Below are 22,305 nucleotides of genomic sequence, written 5' to 3'. Positions count from 1 at the left end.
TGATAGTTAAAAATTAAATAGTGTGTTCATTTGAGGGAATATAGCCATTAAAAATAAGATGTTTATAAACAGTCTTTAACAAATAGGATAAAAACTATTTATATTATGATTTCTTAAAAACATACTTGTGGGTAAGGATGACAAAAGAATATGTCAAAATGCTAAGAGCAATTTTGTTAGAATAGTGGCATCTTGAGTAATTAAAATCACAAAAAATTTGGAAAATGGGAAAAAAGCAATTATTTAAGGAAAAAGAAAGATAAAGAAAGGTTCTAATGTGCTTCGGTTAATATCATTAATTTGACAATTTTTATAGTTTTGGTAACTATAGGTGATCAATATACATATGACTTTGAGACCCATGTTACTCAGTTATTATTACCTAACACGCACGTAAGGTGGTCAAGATGTACTTCTATTTTTGTTTCATTTTGTTTTAAATCTTTTAAGAAAGGAGGAGCAAAGGACAAGAGATAGGGAAGACCATCTGACGGCTGCCGAAGAGGCAGAAATGAACCTGTAATGGAAACTGACAGTGGGCCCTTTTAAGATAAAGAGCAGGAGTAATACTACCTAACCGGCTCTACTCAGGGAATAAAATGTCACCTACCTCAGCATTTCTTTTGAGTTCCTCAGCTTCAGCTTCTGTATATTCCATATCTAAAACGTCCTCATTTCCAGAGTCCTCATCAGAACCCAATGAATCCAAGACAGAGTTGTTAAACTCTGAAGAACACAAAGACAGAGTCTTGTAAAATTTCTTGGAATAGACACAAAGAGATGATTAGGAAGATAAAAAAAAAACAGCTTAAGTACACAATCATATAAGAAAACATAAAATATATTATTAGGGTTCCAATTCACCCAGCACACTTGGGAACAACAATGCAGGCACCAGTCATCTGTAAAAGAAATGCTCCTTTTTCTTTTAAACATATTTATATGAAAGAGCATATAAGAAATAAAAGTGAAGAGAAGAATACTAAAGATAATCTAATTTTATTAAATTCCATATTATATAAACCACATGTCAGATTTGAAGTACACTGTGCATATTTTATGTAACACCAGCAAATATAAATTATCTTACAGAAAAGAGACCATAAAGAGGTCAACATTCTTTTATTCTCTTTTTAATATTACATCTTTTTTTTGCAATCGACAAAAATAAAAGAAATTCAACTTTTAACTCTTAAATTTCATCTAAAATATACTAAACAAACAAACAAATCCAAGATCCATTTTTTCTCTTTAAAAATATAATTCTACTGGAAGAATCTATCTTTACAATGGCTTTAAATAAAGAATCCAAGGAGCATTTGTACACAAATGGCTCTTTACTTTTAAATGTAATTAATTCCACTAAAATCACAGTACAGAGTTGTTTAAAGGACACGAACACCTAAGAATGGGAAGAACAGGAAAAAAGATTACATCCTCAAAATCCTAGAAGCTGAAAAGCAGATGGGTGACAGACAGACTTAGTAGACCTAAGAAACCCAAAACCAAATCCTAAGCCAGTATTGGAAAAATTGAGAACCAATCCGATTCACATTACAGAATCTTCAAAAGACATTCCACTTGGAAATACCAGGTACCTCTGAAACTGGAGGCTAAGGAGGGGATAAAAATAAGAATTAGGAGAAAGCTATTTGAGAAACAGACTCCTAGATCCACATTCCCCCACATCATGCTGCTAGGCAATGACAAAAGGCTGGAGCTTTATTCTGTGGAGAGGGTAAAACAGTTTCAGGATTGGGGGATGCTAGGCACAGGGGAGGCCATGAGTACTATACTGAAAATAGGAGAGAGCAGGTAACAGTTTGCATACTGACAGATGACTATAACCTCTCACATCTTCTGCCCCAGCCCTATTCTTTTCTTGGCTCTCAGAACTCTGGCAGCCATATCTTTTACCTTTAGGTAAAGGTAAGGGGTTAGAAAACCCTTCTTTAGGAATCTGACCAACCCAAGAGAAAGGATAAAATATTAACATCATCCCCCAATCAGTGTCATCCTGTAAAACTCAAAAGTTGACACGCCCTAGTTATTCATGTGCTCTGAACGTCCAAACACCTTTTTAGTCTCCTATTCTTAACCATGATCTTGATAGTCAAGGACTATCAGATTATCTGAGAAAAGCCTCCAACAAGAAATATAAAGACTAAAATAAACACACAGAAAAGAGCAATCAGGAGGAAACAACCTATTCAGAGGCAGTGAATGTGAAATAAACAAACAAATGAACTATATTTAACATTCTCAGAGAATTGAGACAGTATTGTTTCCATGAACCAAACCAAATCAAAAATAAAAAACTCGTAAAGAAGAAACATTCACAAATCAGTCCTTAAAAATTAGAAATATGACCTAAGTAAAAACTCAAAGGAAGGTTTGGAGTTGGATAGATTTCCCAGAGAGTAAAGTAAAATGATAAAAAGATGAAAAACTAAAGAGAATTAAGAGGACCAGACTAGGAGGTCTGTATAACAGGAGTTTCAAAATGAGAAAAGAGAAAGTAAAAGGGAGGAAATGAAAATTTCTTAGAATTCAAGGACAGAAGTTTCTAGATTAAAATGATCCATCAAGTACCCAACTAAATGGTTAAAACAGACCCACATCCAACACACTGCTGTGAAACTTTATCACAACAGTAACAGAGAAGATCCTACAAACTTTCAGAGACAAAAGAGGTCACATCAAGATAAAGAACAAACAGCTTAAGACTTTTCATAAGGCAACCCTGCAAACGAGACTTCCCCATTACCCAGCAGCATAAAGTTGGTGGGAAACAATACTTTCACAATGACTGTAAACCTGGAATTCTGTATTTGGCCAGACTATTAATCAATTACTGGAGTATAATGAAACTTGCAAGGCCTCCAAAAAAAATCTTCCAAGTCCTATCCCCTCTTTTCCAAGAAAACTACTTGGGATGCTCTCTATCAAAGCACAAGCAGACAAAAATGAGGAGGAGTGAGATACAGGAAATGGAAGTCTCAGAGGAGAGAACTGGAGGGAGTTCCCAGGAGGAAGATAAGGGAGATTTCAGGATAGCTGTGCCTGGATGTAGAAGGCCACCAGTCCAGATTGGAGCAATATGACATGAGACAGTTATCACCACAGCCATAGCATCATCTTTTTAATCTGAAGACAGAATGCTAGCTTGAATCTTTATCTGTAACTGTCTCAACCATGTGCCAGTGAAATTCTTGCTCTTTCCTCCATGCCTAGAACACTCATTTTTATCATCAAAGTGTTCTGCTCTGATCAATTTCTGAGAGTTGGAGAAAGACCACAGTGATCTTAGAAACAGAAAATGCAGAGTAAGCCCACTTCCCATGACTACATGTCCCTCTGGACCTCCAGCACCTGGTTCATCTATTAGTTCTGCCACAAGCCATGACTATAGTGAACCCTATGCTTCTGACTTTGCCCAGGGACTTCCCCAGAATGAGCTCTTTTAAATTCAGGGGGAAACTGAAGCCACCATGTCTTCTCCCAAGAGTCGTAACAGTGGCAGTATTGCTCTTTTATACAGATGAATTATAGACAGATAGTCCTTGCTACTTAATTTTTCAAAATTAAAAAAATACATTGTTTAGGAATATGGATGTAATAAATATTACTTTTAAAAAATGCAAGCTACCGGTGAATACAAATGTTAGAATAGTGGTTTTCTGTGGGAGAGAGGGCGAAGGGAGGGATATCCAGGTAACTTCTAAAGTTCTTTCTTTACCTGGGAGGTGATCAAATTTGTTATTGTTATTAAAAATAACAAACACATTTCATATGCTCTTCTCTGTGTGATACATTTCACCATTTAAAAATGTAATTAAAATAATCTCCACACCTTGAAGACTTAATTCTGTAGCTCTTTTGAGGTCATCATCTTCTTTCTGTTCCCAAGCCTCCTAAAGGGACAAGAACAAAACTAAGGTAAAGAGGTACTGATTAAACTTATTTAATGAGGGTAAATTCAGTTGGTCTGGAAGTATTTGCTAATGTTTTCCAAAATCTTATGGATGTTTGGAGTATGATCTTTGAAGGATGTGGAGAAGTTCTTTACCTTTCCAACACTGTCCTTCTATAATACAACCATGGGGATTAAAAAGGCTTAAATGCTATCTCTTCTAGTCAGTGACATTTGGCTTGCCAACCAAAAGCCACTCAATATTACATTATGATATAATCCCCTTTCTTCTTACATGTATGAAATACTTGGCATATAGCAGATACTTAGCAAATTGCTCTTTTTCCTCTCCCCTGATTTATATAGCATTTGCTAATTTCCATGGTATAAGTACTCCCACCCTGATCAATTTTAAGCTACTAATGTGACATTGAATGCAGGGTTGGAAAGAGGTTATGTATGGACAATTTTAAGTAACCAACATGATGCTGAATGCACAGCTGGGAAGAGATGGATACAGCTGAGCTGACAATGAGTTGGCTCTAGCATACCACTGACCCTGAGTCTATGAGAGCAGGATAAACAATATTTCCACAAGATATTTTTCATACATTTTTATGTTTGTTCTTGCTAAAGAAACAAGACACATAATAGATGCTTGGTAAATACTAAATGAATGATGTTGACTGTTACTTTTCTAATACATCTGAGATTTTCTTAGAAAAATCAGTACCTCTAAAAATGTCTCAATTAGATTATTAGAAAATGGAATAGGGAAATGCTGACTGTAGAAACTTTCCCCTCTCATCTTCGGAGAAAAGGTAAGTTACAAATGATGCATGAATGAAAAAAGATAATTTAAACAGAATTGTTTTATACTTGCCTCAATTCTAGACTTAAATATAGTAAATTATATAAGAAGCTTAGAATGAGCTATTCTGCATTATAATACTGGGAGCAATAATACTGTGTTCAAGAAAGCAACAGAGATATTCTCTAACAGAAAATAAGATTACTTAGACTTATCCAAGTATATACATAAAGCCTATGCTGAAACCAGAAAGAGACTCTTTTTTAGTTATTTAGATAATGATGTAGTATACCAAACTAAAGAAACTCCATCTTATAATCCTATCCTCACATCTGAGAAAAGATTGTTTTAACTGGGTCAGCTGACGAGAAATGACATATATGTCTTTTATGGAAAAGAGGGGTGCTGAATTTTTTCTTTTTCTGCACTACACAGTACTACTAGTAAGAAGTCGGTCCTTGATCTTTCACATTAAAATAAGTTTTCTATAAGTTTTCTAAAAAAAATGATTACTATTATTTGTAAAATATTTTGACATGTATACATCTTGATAATAAGTCAGCTAGGGAATTACTTCTTATAAATAAAAGGATATAGAACAGCCTGCTCTGAAGGGGTTTTAAAGAAGCAGTTCTCAACCTTGGCTGCACATTAGAATCACTGGGTGAAATTTTAAAAAATACTTACAAAAAACAAAACAAAACAAATAAACAAACAAACAAACAACACACCAAAAAATGTAGATGCCCAGCCTGTACATTAGAATCACTGGGTGAAGTTTTTAAAAAATCCTTATTAAAAACAAAACAAACAAACAAACAAACAAAAAATCAACAACTAAAAGTGTAGATGCCAAAACCACACCTCAGATCAATTACATCAGATTTTCTTAGGGGCAAACAACCCTGGAATCAGTATTTTCTAAAGTTCCCCAGATAGTATTAATGTGCAGTTAAGCTTGAGACTCACTGCTCTAGAAATTAGATTTCTTAATCTGGTTATTTGTCCTAGAAATCTTGGTAAATTTTTATTACTAACACAATTTGGATTGCATAAGAAAGATAACCATGAAAACATCACCTTTTAGTCAGATACCTCAGGTGACTGCAATCGTACGAATCAACCAACTTTGGCAAATATAAGCATAAAGAATTAAACACTGAAGAACAGATTACTACATAAAGAAAAGAGCAGATAAAGGTTAGCCTATACCTAATATCTAAATTTCAGATAATATTCAGATAATAGTCCTAAGAAATTTTATGTTTAAATAATTAATACCAAAGGACTCATATTGTGAGAAAAATGACTAAATAAAGACCTTGCCTTAAAATAGTAGCAATAAAATCACAGTGGTATACTGGCTGTTTCTAAAGCCCGTAAAATAACAATGGACTGTGATGATCTATAACAACCCATCTTGCTTTGGTATGCAATGAATTGCAGTAATGGGAAGTAAACAACAATACATTTTGTTGCATTTGGAGTCTCAAACATAGAAAATCTATCAATGTTTCTGTTTCGAATCCAATGCAAAGCCCCAAAGAAATTTGTTTTGTTTGTTTGTTTGTTTGTTTTGGTGGACCAATGACTTACTTTATGTAAATCACCTGAAACAATGCCTGATACATAGTAAGTGCTTAACATATGTTAGTTTTTGTGGTGGTTGTTATTAGGTATGGAGAAAGTAGCAATATATATATATGTTTCTTACTTGCTCCTGAAGGCTCTGAGCCAACGCCTGCTGAAGCTCTTGTTCTTCCCTTTCACGCTCCATATCATACTGCTGCAGCCAATCAACCTCTCCTTGAGATCCTTCTGGGGTTTTGTTTTCCTTATTCTCATCACAGTCTTTAGTTATCTCAGTAAAAGTAGCAGGATCTGAGAAAGCAGAACAGAACAGAACTAGGAAACTCCTAATAAACTGAACTCTTCGGACTAGGGTGACACCTACTGTTCAGAGAATATTTCACCCGTTAACCTCAAACATAGTTTCTAGACTATGACTATTTGGAATAAATAGTATGGTCATGATTTTGTTCTGGTTATTTGAACTGTGTTAGCAACAATATTTCATTATAATTCTCTCTCTCCCTCCCTCCCTCCCTTCCTCCATCCCTCCTTCTCTCTCTCCCTCCTTCCCACCTTCCCAAAGCAAAAATTCTCATCTTAACAAATTAAGTCATAAATAATTTGACTGATCCACAAGAATTACCTTTACAGATTCATTTTATATGGACTGTTTTAAAATTAGTATATGCTGTTTATCTGCCCCCAAACTGCATTTTAATCATTTAAATAACACTTTTCTATGGTAAAGACAATTCTGAAGCTTACAGCATCTGGTTTTAGAACCTAAATCAGCAACTAGTTATCATTTTTTGGCTGTATTGAACTGCTAACTGAATATTTACTATTAAAGCTCATTATTCCTTAAAAGAGAAAAAGAAACTAAGGATATATTAAGTACAAAAAGCAGTATGATCCCAATTAAAAAAAAATTATACTAGAATTGTCAATGATTTATTCTTTTCCTCCATTCTTGGAAGGACAATCATTTCCATAGCTCTGAAGCCTATATAACCCTACCTGTCCCTTCGGCCTTAGTTTACAGAATCAGTAATAAATATTGGAGTCAACCAACTGGATTACTTCTGGAAATGTGGAACTAAGACATTCAAAGGTGATGTTGAGCATTTCAAGTGGAAGACCTGGAAGCTGAGACTATCATCTTAGGGCATGAGTATTATTACTTTTATTATCAAAAGATAGTAAAAAAAAAAAAAAAGTGAGAGAGGTACAATTTTCCTTAACCAATAATTTTTACCACTCAATGTACCAATGTATCTCACACAGTGCTGGAAGTACACTAGCAGTTAATCTGTATGATAAAGAACAAATAAAGTTCATTTTGAGATGCTAAAATTAATATAATTTGTCTTTAGGGCAAGATTGTCAGATGGACAAGACTGGATACAAAAACTACTTAAGATCTACACCAAATATGACCACAAAGTAATGATATACTTTTAAGGAACTTGAACAATGGATCAAAGGGGAACCATATATTAAAACGTAATATTCTTATACTGAATCTATCAACTGCCTCTACTCCCATCCCCAACTGAAACCCGCTCCTTTCCTACATTCTATATTTCAGCGAATAGGATCACTGTCCACATACAGTTGGGTTTTTGAAAAGAGAAACCTGGGGCTTATTCTGACTTCTCATTTATTCCTCTTATCACGTAACTCATTATTTCCTAAGTATACCTTGAATCTATCAACTTTTTTTCTTTTCAGTGCTAAAACTTCACCTTAGGGCATCATTAACTTTTGGTCTGGACCACTACAACAACTTCCTAACAGGTCTCACAGGATTACTTTGGTTCTTCTCTAATTTATAAGCTGCACTGCTTATAAATGACCTTTTTCAAATATAAATTTTTATCAAACACTTGTTTGCTTAAAATTATTCAAGAACTTCCTAATGCTTTTGAAATGAAAGTCTGAAGTACTAAATATGGCCTTATGCCATGTAAAAACTGGAGACTGCAGACCTCTCTAGTCTCATCTCTTGCCCTCCCCACTCAACACTATGCTCCAGCAATGCAGATCATTCTGTTTTATAGGTAAGGGAGAAGTATTCTAGTGGTTAAACCACTTCATGCAGATCATTCTGAACATTTTTTAGGTCCACTAGCTTGTCACGGCCTTTCTCGTGTCTGGGCCTTTGCCACATTCTTCCATCTAGTTACTGTCTGGAGACAGTGAAACCATGTGATTTATGCTTCAGAAAGATTACTCTGGCTGCTTTGTTCATGAAACAAGGTCTGTAGGAGGCAAGAGTGGAGGAAGGGACTTTGGAATCAGTTGCGGTGGCCCAGGTGAGACATGAAAGACAAGGTACAGTTGATTGGGCTTATTGATGGACTGAATGCAAGGTGTGAAGTAAAACAAAAATATCTAGGGAAACATATTTTTTGGTCTGAGCAAATGGATTTATAATGGTACTATTTGCTGATATGGGAAAGGCATATTTGTGGGGGTGGGAGGAATAAAAACTAAACCGCTAAATGGACATTTCAGGTCGGCATTTCAATATACAAGTTAAAGTTCAGGGGAGAATCTAGGTTAGAAATATGAATTTGATTTTTCATCAGTATGTGAGGCAGTAGCACTATATGAGATCACTTAGGGAGAGAGCTTAAGTCGAAAAGACACAGCTAAGGGCAGTGTCCTGGGAATACTCCAACAATTAGAGTTCTGATGAGCAAAACAAAACAAAAACCTGAAACGAGTAGCTGTTTTAGTAGGAAGAAAGAACCCTATGAGTGTGGTGTGATGGAACCTGAGAAAAAAGTTTATAAAGTTTGAAATGTTACGCAAGGAGTGGTAGACTGAAACACCGCTAATGTAAACCTGATAAACACCATTTCGGGGGAGTGCTGGGGATGAAAGCCCACTTGGAGAGGGTTGAGGAGAGAATGGGAGGTGGTAAGAAAGCAGAGAGAATGTATTAAACAACTCCCAAAGCATTTTGCTGTGAGGAGAACACAGAAAGGGGGCGGTAGCTGAAGGGGAACATAAAGTCGTAAGAAGGTTTTTAAAAGATGAGTGATACTGAAGCACAACAGGAATAATTTTCAGAAGAGTGGGAAGAAGCTGTAGAAGAGAAAGAACGTAATTTAAAAGGTGAAAGTGAATGAGATTCTGGCTATGAACGGGGGGACTGGCCTAAGATAAGGACAGGGATATTTCCACCATAATGAAAGTAAAGGCACAGTTTTCATCTGACTGCATCTTTTCTCTGAAAAGTATTACCACTAAGTTATGAACATAAAGTGTGTGTGAAAGGAAAACTGGAGATTTGAGGAAGATATCATAAAGACTAAGAAAATAAATTTACTAAAGAGGTGAAATCAAAATAGTAGCATTTAGTACTCATTTAAGAGTCTAGTCATGAATCTGAGGAAAGTCTGGTCAGCAGTTTTGTGATTTTCTCCAGCAAGCTTAAGCTGCTTGAGTGCAGGCATAGAATAAGAAGCTAGCTGAGTTGGGAGACTAGGTTTTGTCAAGAGACTAGAACAGAAAGAGAAAGGAGATAAAGGAGTACCACAGTATGGCATACAGACCGGGCAAGAAAGTGATGACAAGAGTGGGGTAATGAACAGCAATAAAGTAAAAGTCAAAGGAACAGAAGTCTTTAATTAGATCAAATAATTGTTGAAATAAGACTATGATGCTTGCTGAGTTGGAGAAGAGAACGGTTAAAGGAGGCTATCTGAAGTCAAGATTTCAAAGGTGGTACAGTTATTGGAGGTTAACTAAGACTAGGGAAGTGGTTCTCAAACTTTAGCATGCATCAGAATCACCCGGAACCAAATCACAGAATGTTGAGACCCACATCTAGGATTCTTTATTTTCAGGAGGTGTGTGTGTGTGCGTGTGTGTTTGTGGAGGGATTGTTTGGGGGTGGGGGGGAAGGGAGGACAAGAAAGGCATTTCCAGCAAGTTCCCACATGATACTGATGGTCTGGGGACACACTTTGAGAACCACTGGTCTAGGTTATAACTGATGTCAATAATCAAGATGGGGTAGAAGAAAAGCTCTTCAAAATTCAGATCAAGTATTGAGAAACTAAGTTGGTGAATGAGCATTATGATGCTGAAGGCCCTAACAACGTTGATGAGAGTGACTAGAAGGTAAAAGACAGCCACATAAGAGATAATAGGTGGCAAAGCCTGATGTCGTGCACTTCAAAGGAGCCAGAATTTTTGTAGAATAAAAGGTGACAAGCAGTTGGAAATGGCAATGGGTAACAAGGAGAAACCCATCCCATCTACAGCCACCGAGGTCTTAGGGTATGGGGGGAAAAGCCCAGCTTATACTTAAAGAACAGTAGGACAATCAATAATGGAAGCCTTTCAAAGAAAAATTGGCCTCAACTAGAGACTAAAGAAACCTAACAACCAAACATAGTAGGTAAATTTTGGGTCCTAGATTTAATGAAAAGTATAAAAAATATTTTGGAAACGTGGGCTGTATTTGGAATTATAAACAGAATTACAATTAATATTCTTAGATGTGATAACTGTTACACAGGAAAATTTCTATATACTTAGGAGATTCAGGCGTAAGTGTTTTAGGATAGTGTCATGATACCTTTAATTTCAAATGGTTCCAATAAAAAAGTGGTGTGTGTGTGTGTGTACAGTCTCCAAGGATGGCCTCCGAGGAACCAGGCCTGCGGGTATTCCCTCTTGTGTAGCCCCTCCTCATAATGAACTGGGCAGACCCTGTGAGGGCTTTAACCAATAAAATGTGTTAAAACTGATTCTATGCTAATTGTGAGCCCAAACATTATGAAGGCCTCACAGTTTCCCCTTTTGTGCTTTCGGGGAGTCCTGAGCTGTCATGTAAGAGGCTTGGCTACCCTGCTGGAGAGACCACATGAAGAGGGAGAGGCCCTGAGATTACATGAAAAGACGGAGAGAAGATAGGGAAGGAGATAGGCAGAGGGAGGGGAAAGGAGGAACAGAGGGAGGTACAGGGTATGGATGAGTGGAATGGAGAGGGCATTTAGCCATCCTAGTGGACCCTTCAATCCACAGAATTATGAGGTATTAAAATTATTGTTGCTTTAAGGCCCTAATTTTGGGTAACAGCTGTATAACTATACACATGCAGACATGAGGTGGGGTGGGGCAGAGAAAGCAAATGTGAAATTAATAAATCTAGGTGAAGGGTATACAAGCGTTTATTGTTTATTCAACTTTTCTCTAGATTTGACTCACGACAGATTTGATCATATTTGATCATTGTTTAGAATTATTTATTTTTTAGTATGATAACGGGACTGAGGACATGTTCTTTACAAAGGGTTCTTATCTTTTAGAGACACTGAAATCCTTACTAATGAAATGATCTAATATCTGGGATTCACCTCTAAATAATCCAGGAGATGGCGTGGAGAGAGAAGCTGGGATACAGATGAAACAAGACTAGCTTTTTTTGATAACTGTTGTTGATAATGGGTACAGGGGGAAGCTTCATTATACTCACCTCTCTGCTTGTCTTTGCTCAATATTTTCTTGGGCAATATTTTCAAAGGCAAGATCTTGAAGTTTTATTTACAGTAAGAAGGTAAATGGAATGCTGAGGTTATTAAAGAAACAGGAAACATAACAATGGCCTGCATCCCAATTGGAGAAGATGGCAGCTAAAGAATAAAGGATCCCATATATAGGCTATAAAACACAAACAAGTTTGCTCTCCTCAAAGCTGCTATAGTTGTAAACCACCTGTGATTGTTAATGATTTTGATAATCTCAGTGTTTTTTATGGGCGTAGATAATTTAAAACTAATTGTACATAACTTCCTTTCTTAATTTTAAGAAGATGTAGAACTGAACAAAAAATTAAAATAAAGAACTGAAAGCAGGAAATAAATTGGCAAGGGACAAAAGCACTAACATTAAGCAATAATATCTAAGGGCAGCGACTATAATTTTAAAAAGAGAAGGGGATTTCATAACAATACTTGAATCAAGAGAGAAAAAAAAGGGAATGCCTATACACAAAAATCAGCTTTTTGTTTCCAGATAAAGTGAGGATATACTAATCTTTATTTAACTTGCACATAAAATAATTCAAAATTGATGGTGCCCTAACCCCAAGAATACAAAAGATAATTCAGTGATATACCACTATTCTCTTCATCTCCAAAATCCTAGGTTTGATGTACTGAAGCACATTAGCTACTAAATATATATAGATATTAAGGATATCAGGAAAAAAAAGTAGAGTTTGCCATAGGAAGAGGTAGTAAACATTTTCTACCTAAAAATCTTAAAATACCCGTAAGTGCAAGGCAAACAGGCTCAGGTTTGTTGTTCTCATTGATAACTTGAGAGAGAATGGAGAACTTTTAAGTATTTACACAGTTGGCCCTCCATATCTGGGGGTTCTGTATCCATAGCTTCAACCACTGATGGAAAATACTTGAAAAAAAATTGTTACCTTGTTGCTGGTATGTACAAGTAGTTAGCCCTAGGATGACAGCATCTGGACTGAATATGTACAGACTTTTTTACTTCTATTATTCTTTAAACAATACAGAACCAACAACTATTTACATAGCATTTACATTATTTTAGGCATTATAAGTAATCTAGAGATGATTTAAACTATATGGGAAAAAGTACATATGTTATATGTAAATACTAAGCCATTTGATATAAGAGACTGGAGTATCTGCGAATTTTGGTATCTGTGGGGGTCCTGAAACCAATTCCCATAAATATTGAGGGATGACCGTACACTAAAACTTGCTATAGATTCATATATCGAAAAATGAAGAAAGAATTGCACATATTTCTGAGAAAGCAGTGGTAAGAGACAAGTGCTCTAAAACTGACACAAACATTTACTAAATGCACTAATATTACCTTGCCCTTTGATGTGCACCTAAAGGGATACGGCACTAGCCTCTGGGTACTACTTACATATTTACTTCTCATTTTTTAAACTGTTATAAATATCATAAAAATATTATTAGTTGTTATAAATTATAGAGATCCATCTCACCTCCCATTATTTAAGGCTTTGGAACACAGTTGTATCTTGCTTAACAGATACCTTCACTAAACCTACCTGGCTCTGTGATTGTTTTGGGTTTCTCAGTTTCCACAGGCTCTGAATTTTCAGGCATTTCTTGAATATCATCCTCTGCAAATCCAGTATCTGGGCTGCTGGTTGGTTTATCATCATCATCGTGACTCAGAGTCGGTGAAGCTTCTCTCTTACTTATCTCTAAAACAGCAGCTAGAAGCTCTTCTTCACTCATTCCATCAAATCCTGAGTTTTCTAATTCAGACTTATCAGGCTCTAGTTTACATGATTTTGAATCCTGAAAAAGAGAGTTACTTTTATAGGAAACCAGCATGCCTACAAATGTTAATCTTAAGAGTTTAAAGTGAGTTTATTATATTTCTAAAAAGGTTCCTTTCTTTGATGCTTTGAGTTACTTAATAATAAACTTACTAGCAAACCTAATATTCTTTTAATAATAACTACATAAAGATATATGCTTATTTTCTTGATTACAATATTAAGTATGCTCTTTGTAAGAACTTGGAAAATACATAATAATAATAAAATAAATTTACCCAAAATCTACCAGAGATGATACTGCAAGTATTTTTGGTGTATTTTCTTCCAGATATACATAGATTATACTGTAAATATTGTCACTATACCTAATGTTTCTTTTTAAATATTGGCAGGTCTTATTTGTTTTTTTGATAAATGAGAAAAAAACTACATCACCATTATGTAAATATTCTGAAGTTATTTTCTGAATAACTTTTGTTTCTTGGAGAATTTCTGACTTTATGGGGTTTCTCATTCAAGGTGGCAACCACAAACTACTTCTAGCTTTAAAGTAAGATGGGAAACAAGTTAGAACAAAAAATAATGACTAAACATAGAGATATAGAGTGTAGCATAAGGAAAATTGTCAACAATGTAATAAATATGTAAAGAGAGGTGATCACTTAGTAAGTTATAGAGACCTCTAATCACTAGGCTGTACAACTGAGACTAATACGTTATTGTATGCCAACTATAATTGGAAAAAAACTCACTGAATTGTAAAATGTAAATATGAGAAAAAATAATAGCATAGTTCTCCAAAAGGGAGTATAAAAGAATCCTTGTCAGGTATACATATTCTTACTTTGAGAACTATATACATATACATATTCCTAGCTTGAGGACAATTTGTTCTCATATGCTTGTTCAGAGATTGTAATACAATGTAAGTACGTAGGAAGCAAATGTTTTACAATTGAAATTGGTAAATCTTTTGCTTACAACTACCCCAGAAATTTCAATAAATAAGCAAAACAAAACAAAAAACTACCAAAATAATTATCTTACCAAAAAGGAGGTTTAAAATCAAACAGTTGCATGAGATGCTGAAAGCTACTCGTATATTCAAAATATTAGCTATCGTTATGTGTCAAGATAGAGGACAATGTAGTTATTCCTTCCCTCCCATTATTTAAACCTTTAGTTTATGTGGTTAGCCTGTTGATGTAAAATGTTTATTATAGTTTCCCCATATTAACCATTAGTACCAAAATAAAGCAGGTAATTATTTGAAGACCCATACGTAAAAGTAGTTTTGAAGGTTAGAGGGAGAAAGCGATTTATCTACAACTTTCATTTCTTAAAAATCTCAATTCTGGAAAAAACCCAGGCATCCAATGATAGATGAAGAATAAAGAAGATGTGAGATATATATATTATATGTAAAATGGAATATTATTCAGCCATGAAAAAGGAAATCTTGACATGTATGACAACATGAATGGATATGGAGGGCATTATGCTAAGTGAAATAAGACAGAGAAAGATAAATATATGGTCTCACATATACGTGAAATTCAAAAACAAACAAATAAACAAACAAAACCCCCCTAAGCTCTTAGATACAGAGAACAAATTGGTGTTTGCCAGAGGAGGGTGGTGGGGGGTGTGCATATGCATGAAAGGGATCAAAAGGTACAAACTTACAGTTGTAAAATAAATAAGTTATGTGATGTAATGTACAGCATGGTGACTAAAGTTAATAATATTGTATTGCATATTTGAAATTAGCTAAGAGAGTAGATCTTAAAAGTTCTCATAAGAACAAGAATTTTTGGGGGTAATTATGTATGGTAATGGATGTTAAGCAGACTTACTGTGGTAATCATTTTATAATATATACAAATACCAAATCCTTAAGTTGTACACATGAAACTAATATATGTTAATTACACTTCAATAAAAAAAGTCTCAATCCATTTTTAAACAGAACTGATTTGGTAGCTACAGAAAGTACATTCTAAAACTAGTGTTTGAACAAATTCATTAGTTTATAATCTATCTGTGTATTAAGTTTGCTGATGCTGGATATGAAAGGCATTTGTTTTTACAGTAAGAGCTATACACATCTTTGTCAGATATTTTGATAAGAAATTACTTACTTTTTCTAGGTCTTCCTGCTGCTGTTCACAGCCTGACATATCACAAATTCTCTGGCTAAGGGCCACAGAGCGTTTTAGCTCATCCTCACTGTCTGAATCAAGACACAAAGCCAAGGAGCTCTTGGATTTGAAGGAGAAATTCCTATAATTTAAGAATAAAAAAACCTTTATAAGTCTGATAAATAAATATCTGTCCTTGTTATTCTCTTGATGCACAAATGCCAAAATAAAACAAAAAAGCTTTTCTATTATAAAAAATTATTTAACAGAAAAAAAGATATATCAAAAAGGTATATTTATGCATTACCTTTGTCCCACTCCAAAAGAGTCATGCTTTGAAAATGAGACAACTCTTATGCTATTACATATCATCAGTAAACCAATCACACTTTGTGCCTTTTTTCTTTTAATGATCAACCCCAAAGAAGTTTGTTATTGTCTTTATAAAACAAGTACTCTACTGAAAGCATGCAGACATAGCAATGAATAAATGTTTTTGACAACAGAGTGCATGAGGACTAATTTTTGATCTTTTAAATTATGATTCATGTATTTTAAAATTAACAGTAACATTCCACTTATCCATTTTATATAGGTCAGACTTCTGGCAACCTCTACCTTCCAGAACACAGAGATTCAAAAGTAAGAAAAAAGGCTTGAGGAAGGTAGCAGTTTCAAAGCCCATGCACTTTACTCTTTAGACAGGGACCCTTTCTTCCCAGGAAGTGATGTATGAAATAATGTAGCAAGTTCATCAAGAAATGAGAGCTAAGAAGTGAGAGAGAATAACCACAAATAGGGCAATAAAGAATTATAAAGTCAATTAATGTAAAGGTAAACTGTATTCTAAGAATTAAGAGCCTCTGAGGGCAATAGCATACAAAAACATAGTGCATAACTGATATTCATAATGCTAATTCTAAGTTATTACAATATATATGAAGTATCTTCAGTATATTTTATTTAAAATGTATGGAATTCTCTAAAGTCATAGAATACATAGCCACCTAAAATGGTTAAAAATTTTAAGATTAATACTTAAAAAGACAAGCTTCATTTATGTGGAATATCAAATATCGTTCTTCAATGATACGAGATAAGTAAGGTGTTACTGTGTTTTCTTCTAAGTGAGCTGAAAATAAACTAAAGGAAAAAGTGGTAAAGGTCAAAGAGCACAAACTTTCTTTGATGGAGGTTAACATAAATTCATATGCTATACTAAAAAAAAGTAAAATGGAAATTGGAAAAATGCAATTCATCTCAAGGTGAAAACTGTAAATAAACATAGAGAATGATGGCACCAAGAAATAAGAGGCCACAATGGAAACCAGGAGAACTGCATAGCAATGTAGATCAAAGAAAAGAGGCAAGTGGTCAGTGATAAGCCCAAATATATAGTCTGTGGCTGAGAGCAGCCAGGATATCACTGCACTCTAGCCTGAACACTTGAATAGCCTCCCATTATGTCTTCAAAAGGGTTTTTAGTATAACTTAGAAATAGCCAATTAGCCATCTTAATTCTTCATTTCTGATTTCATGCTTACCAAGCAAAACTGGACATATTAATTTTTTTTAATCCATGTAAATACTTTGCTGAAGGAGGGTGACACCTGGCTACTGATGTACCAGGGTCAAATGTGACAGAGGACATTGTAGATGAACTAATGGTATTCTGGTTCATAACTCAGCCTCTTTTAAGTTTGATCGGCATGACAGGTCTTCTAGGGCCTAATCCTTTATTGACCAGCTCTCAAATTCTCATACCAATAGACCCTGGAGAACAGATGACCATGCCAAGTATAATGATGCCCAATGAAACCACCTCTTTCTTGAAACTATAGTGATCTGGTACATAAAGAGTGCATTCCATTAATAGTTACTATATTCACAGAAGGCAGCTTGCCTGTAGTAATGAAAAATATTCATCCTGTAAATGCATCACTTGCTCACTTTCTAAGCAGCCAAGTGGTATTGCTCATTTGTATCTTGAGAACGGGCAAGAGTATTCATATCGGTACCATTTCAGATTTCTAGTCATGTTAGTCATCTGGTTTTAATTGCACTGAAAAATAATTAACAGGAGGAAAAGAAAATAGCAGTTCCCAAATGTCATTTTATGGTTATATAAGACCCCCCCAAAGCCCTTAAACAACAAAGTGTCTCTTTTTTTAAAAAGTACTTTGGGTCATCAAATTTTTAGAAAAACTAATTTTAAAGACCAATGACAAGTAAGTCATTTAGAATTGTCTAATCAGGAACTGTGGTTCTAGTTTAAGCACAGAGGAGGTATATTAAAAAAAATTATTTGCTTCCCTTCTTGGTCTTAAGCAAAATAAAAAAAACCAGAACAAAACAATAATACATTTGCAGAACAGCTACGTTCCAGTGTGTGTTTATTTTCCTGTCTCTTTTCAGAACAGCTCCATTTCAGTGTCTAAGATAAGAAAGAAGTCCCAGACTGCCTAGCAACAGATAAAAAGACATTTTGGGATCTCCACGTATCTCTGAGGAATGGTGCTTTACACCAACAGGGGTTATTTCATCCCTTCAATCCTTAAAATTCCTCATCAGTCAATTTCTAGAGTTTTAGGATGAAAATATTACATATTAACAAATGATTTAAGAAGTTTCAGAACAACATTTTGAGAGGATTATTTGAACTTGTTCCACTGTTAAAAACTTGTTAGACCCTAGATTATAATTTAAAGTAGATTCAGGAAAATTCCAAAGTATAGTAATACAGAGCAGTTATCATGCAACAAGAGAAACAATAAAGAAAAGGGGAGGGGATCCTCTTGGAAATTAGAGCAAGCCAAATCCTTAAAAATACAAATTCTGGGTACACAAGAAATATAACTCACTTTGAAGGTGTAGAAGGGCTGGTGATGCAGGAATTCACCATTTGACAGGCTTTCAATGGTCTAGAACTTCAGAAAATCAGAAAATATATAATATATATAATTACATTATCGAAAATATATTAACTTATAAAATGAATTATTTTACTACTGACTCATAATATCCTCTTGAAAAGAAAACAATTATAATACTTTTACTAACAATAGAGGCCCAAAGAGAAAACAAAATACCATCTCTGGCCTCTCCTGATCTAGTGACCTAACTATTTAAACAGCACTGGAAATGAAGTCAAATGTAAAGCATATGAAAAGAACAACTTGGGAAAAATTATCTTGTCTTAGTTCTTTACTTTTAAACAATAAAATAATAATAGCTCTCATTTATTGAAGACTTACTAGATGTCAGGGACTGTAGCAAGAACTCATGTGTATTATTACTTCATTTAATGTTCACAACCACCATATTATTTTCCCTATAGCTAGGTCAAGGAATTTGTCCAAAGTCTTAGAGCCTACACTGCCAGAAAGAGTAATAACTCATCCAGCAGAGGGCAGCTGCATCAAGCAAAAAAAAAAAAAAAAAAAAAAAGGACCAAAAAACCCAACAATCAAAAACAAAACAAAACAAAAAATCCACACCTATTCCAAAGAAATGCCATAAGAGGAAATCCAGAAACACTAAGACTCTCTGGGAACACGTCTTTATTAGTAGATCCATTAAGGCCTTTAATGTAAACTTATATGATGTGATATATATTTCAATAATTAACCCAAGGAGATATACATTTTACAAAACTGCATCAATTCATGTTGGTAAATGTTCACTTTCTGAAATGTCTATTATTCCACTTTAGCCAAGAGACGTGGCTCTTCCAGTTACTAACTACATGACCTTAAGAAAATTACTTAATCTCTTTGAATCTCCTCTGCAAAATTAAGAACTCAGACAAAATCTCTAAAATCTTTTTCACTTCTAAAGTTCTAAACCTTATGATTCTATCAAACTAAAGTTCAAGTATATAAAAAAAACTAAAGTACAGAGCTCCAAAGTAATGCAAGTATTCAAAAGAAAGAGCAACATTAGAGAAGTCATAAGGTTTTCTCAGCATATATGATGAAGCAAAATCAAAAATAAAAGTCACTTCATTTTTCCTGGAAAAATTTCTAACAGCCACTTAAGTTCTTCACTCCCACTGGTGATAATACATTTATGAAGACACAATCTATTTTTGGGACTCCAGCATAACATTTACTATACGGTTTCCCAAATTAACATATCCTAAAGAGTTTGTTAAAAACATCGATTCCCAAACCCTATCTTAGATCTAATTAAACAGAACTTCTAGGGAAAGGACACAGGAATCAATATTTTTAGTGTTCAGGTGACTCTTACAAGCATGCAAATTAGGTTTATATTCCCAAAATGTATCAAATTGCCTCCTAGTGATTTAAAAAGCATAAGAACATTTCACAAAGGTAACTTATTATGAGAGGCAACTAATGTACCTGGAAAAATTTTGTTTAAGCAGTTTATTACACCTCAATTTATTACTACAATTACTTCAATCAGGCAGTAATTTAACACAAAATCCCAAAATAAAGCAAAATTATAATCTCCCTCTTGGTCTGATTTTACCTGGGAGTTTTTTTTTTTTTTTTTTTAATCTAGTTCATTCTTTTGATCAGATACTAAAGCCTTTACCCTTCAAAAGAGAAGGCAAAGAAATTACCTCTCAAGGACTTACATTGCCATATGTGCACTCCACCCAAGGGTGAATGGTGATTTTGTATTTTCAGTGCAGTGAGATGACAAGGTCAGGTATCTTGGAATGATGACTTGCTGCCCAATCTTGTTGTTAAGTGAGAGAGTTACATTGAAGCTATATCGCTTCAAATGAAGAATGAGGATCCTGAAAAACAGGAGATGATGACATTACTAGGTCATACATAATAGAGGTAGCTCTCTTATAGGTGGGAAAAGATCACTACAACTGACCGTGTCAGACAGCTTTTGATTTAAAAAATACATCTGTCCAAACTAAAGATTTGGCCAAACAACATTTACTGAATACCTGCCTTGTGCTAGGCATTGTGCTAGGTACTAAGAACACAAATAAAAATCATGGGCAGTGGGTAGATGAACGAGGTTCAGGTAAAATATTTACAGTATTCCTAAAAAAAAAAAAAAAAAACATACACACCAAATAAAACACATCAGACGAAAACACCATATTCTTAAATGCTGATACTGATATATTCATACTGGGTTAAATCCTTAAATTATTTAACTTCAATGCCATGTAGTTTTAAAAAAAACTAGGTGTTATATAACCATTAATGATAATTTTGAGTGTTAAAACAGCCCTCTGTCTGATGGTGAACATTGATTTTTTTTTTAAGATGATTTCTGACAAGATCTTTTCTTATTTCAGTAGCACTTTGTCTGAAGAAAAAAATATAAAAATTTTCTCTACTTAGAAAAAATTTTATGGCATATCTGTTTTGTGGGTCTGAAAAAGCTTTTAGCTCTGTAAAATTACTTCCTTTTAGTTACTACTGTGGCAACCTTTTCACCTCTGATACAGAACATAACCTCTACCTGATGGACTAGATATATTTCACAGTCTATACGAACAATTTAATTTCAGAACTCTTATGGGAATAAACCTCAATTCTAGGCAAAAATAATGCCTGATTTTTGCAAAGCTGTTTCCTTTCTTACCATATACATATGCCTTCATCATAGAAGCTACAAACTCAAAAATTTGTAAGTTGAAGTTATCAATTATGTTTCTTTTAAAAAGCATGCTAGAATTCTTAAAGTCCAAATTCACATCTGAGAGAATACGAGGACACAACTGATGTGAACAGATTAAAACTAATGTCAAATATTTTGACTAAATTTTCACGTAATCCTACCAAAATAAAAGGTAATACAAAACAGAGATGGTATAGTTAAAAAGCACTGATCTGTAAAATGAGGTGGACTAGGAATGAACAGATTTGATAAAGATAGTGGACCCTTCAAGAATAAAAGACTGGTTTTAATACTGAAATGAACAAAACAAAGCAAGTCCAATAATTAGGATTTATGATACAATTGTTTCTATTCCATATAAATTTGGAATAAATTAACTTTTAACATAGGTGACCTACCAGGGAAAAAAAAGGGAGAAAAATCCCCCTCAATATTTTTTTCCCCTACACCCTCCTACTTCAAAATATGAATTGAAAAGACTAAGTCCCTTAAGTAAGAAATACAGACTATGGTTAACATAATACTAGTGCTATGATTTAGAAAGTCTTTTCTTCAAAAGAAACTCATTTTCTAGAAAGGAACAGATTATGGAGTGTAAAAGAACTAGTCTCTAGGGGCTAGGTTCCAGAAACTCCACATTTAGTCTTAGAAAAATTAAAGCTAATAAAAGAAAGTAAAGCACTCTGCAGGCAAAGTGCCATATAAATACTTAATGTTAAGAAGAACTTTGTGGTTGAGATCTAGTCTTGGAAAGAACTAAACGCTATTCTATAATTCTATAATCATATTATAATTTTTATAACTAGTTTGGTTTTATATTTGTTTACAGAGAACTAATACAATTTAGTTTCATTCCTAATTTGGAATTCTCATTACAGAAAACTAATCAATTTATAAGATCCTCTGAATAAAGGAATGCACGAACTGC

General features: G+C 34.3%; 1 protein-coding gene across 3 annotated transcripts in view; it reads right to left on the bottom strand.

The window, feature by feature from the left end:
• USP37 (ubiquitin specific peptidase 37) overlaps positions 1-22,305 on the bottom strand; it is a 71,946-nt gene that overhangs the window by 6,515 nt on the left and 43,126 nt on the right. For all 3 annotated transcript variants that reach the window (XM_036237925.1, XM_016156691.2, XM_016156693.2), the window contains 7 exons: positions 20,365-20,529; positions 18,623-18,688; positions 15,762-15,903; positions 13,381-13,636; positions 6,439-6,605; positions 3,854-3,914; positions 611-726 (listed from right to left, as the gene is read on the bottom strand). In XM_036237925.1, coding sequence (XP_036093818.1) covers positions 611-726; positions 3,854-3,914; positions 6,439-6,605; positions 13,381-13,636; positions 15,762-15,903; positions 18,623-18,688; positions 20,365-20,529 — 973 coding nt within the window. The remainder of the gene's footprint in view (positions 1-610; positions 727-3,853; positions 3,915-6,438; positions 6,606-13,380; positions 13,637-15,761; positions 15,904-18,622; positions 18,689-20,364; positions 20,530-22,305) is intronic.

Source organism: Rousettus aegyptiacus, unplaced genomic scaffold, assembly GCF_014176215.1.
Source record: "Rousettus aegyptiacus isolate mRouAeg1 unplaced genomic scaffold, mRouAeg1.p scaffold_m13_p_2, whole genome shotgun sequence".
In the NCBI taxonomy this organism is placed as follows: Eukaryota; Metazoa; Chordata; class Mammalia; order Chiroptera; family Pteropodidae; genus Rousettus; species Rousettus aegyptiacus.
This window is presented reverse-complemented; position numbering and strand designations above follow the sequence as displayed.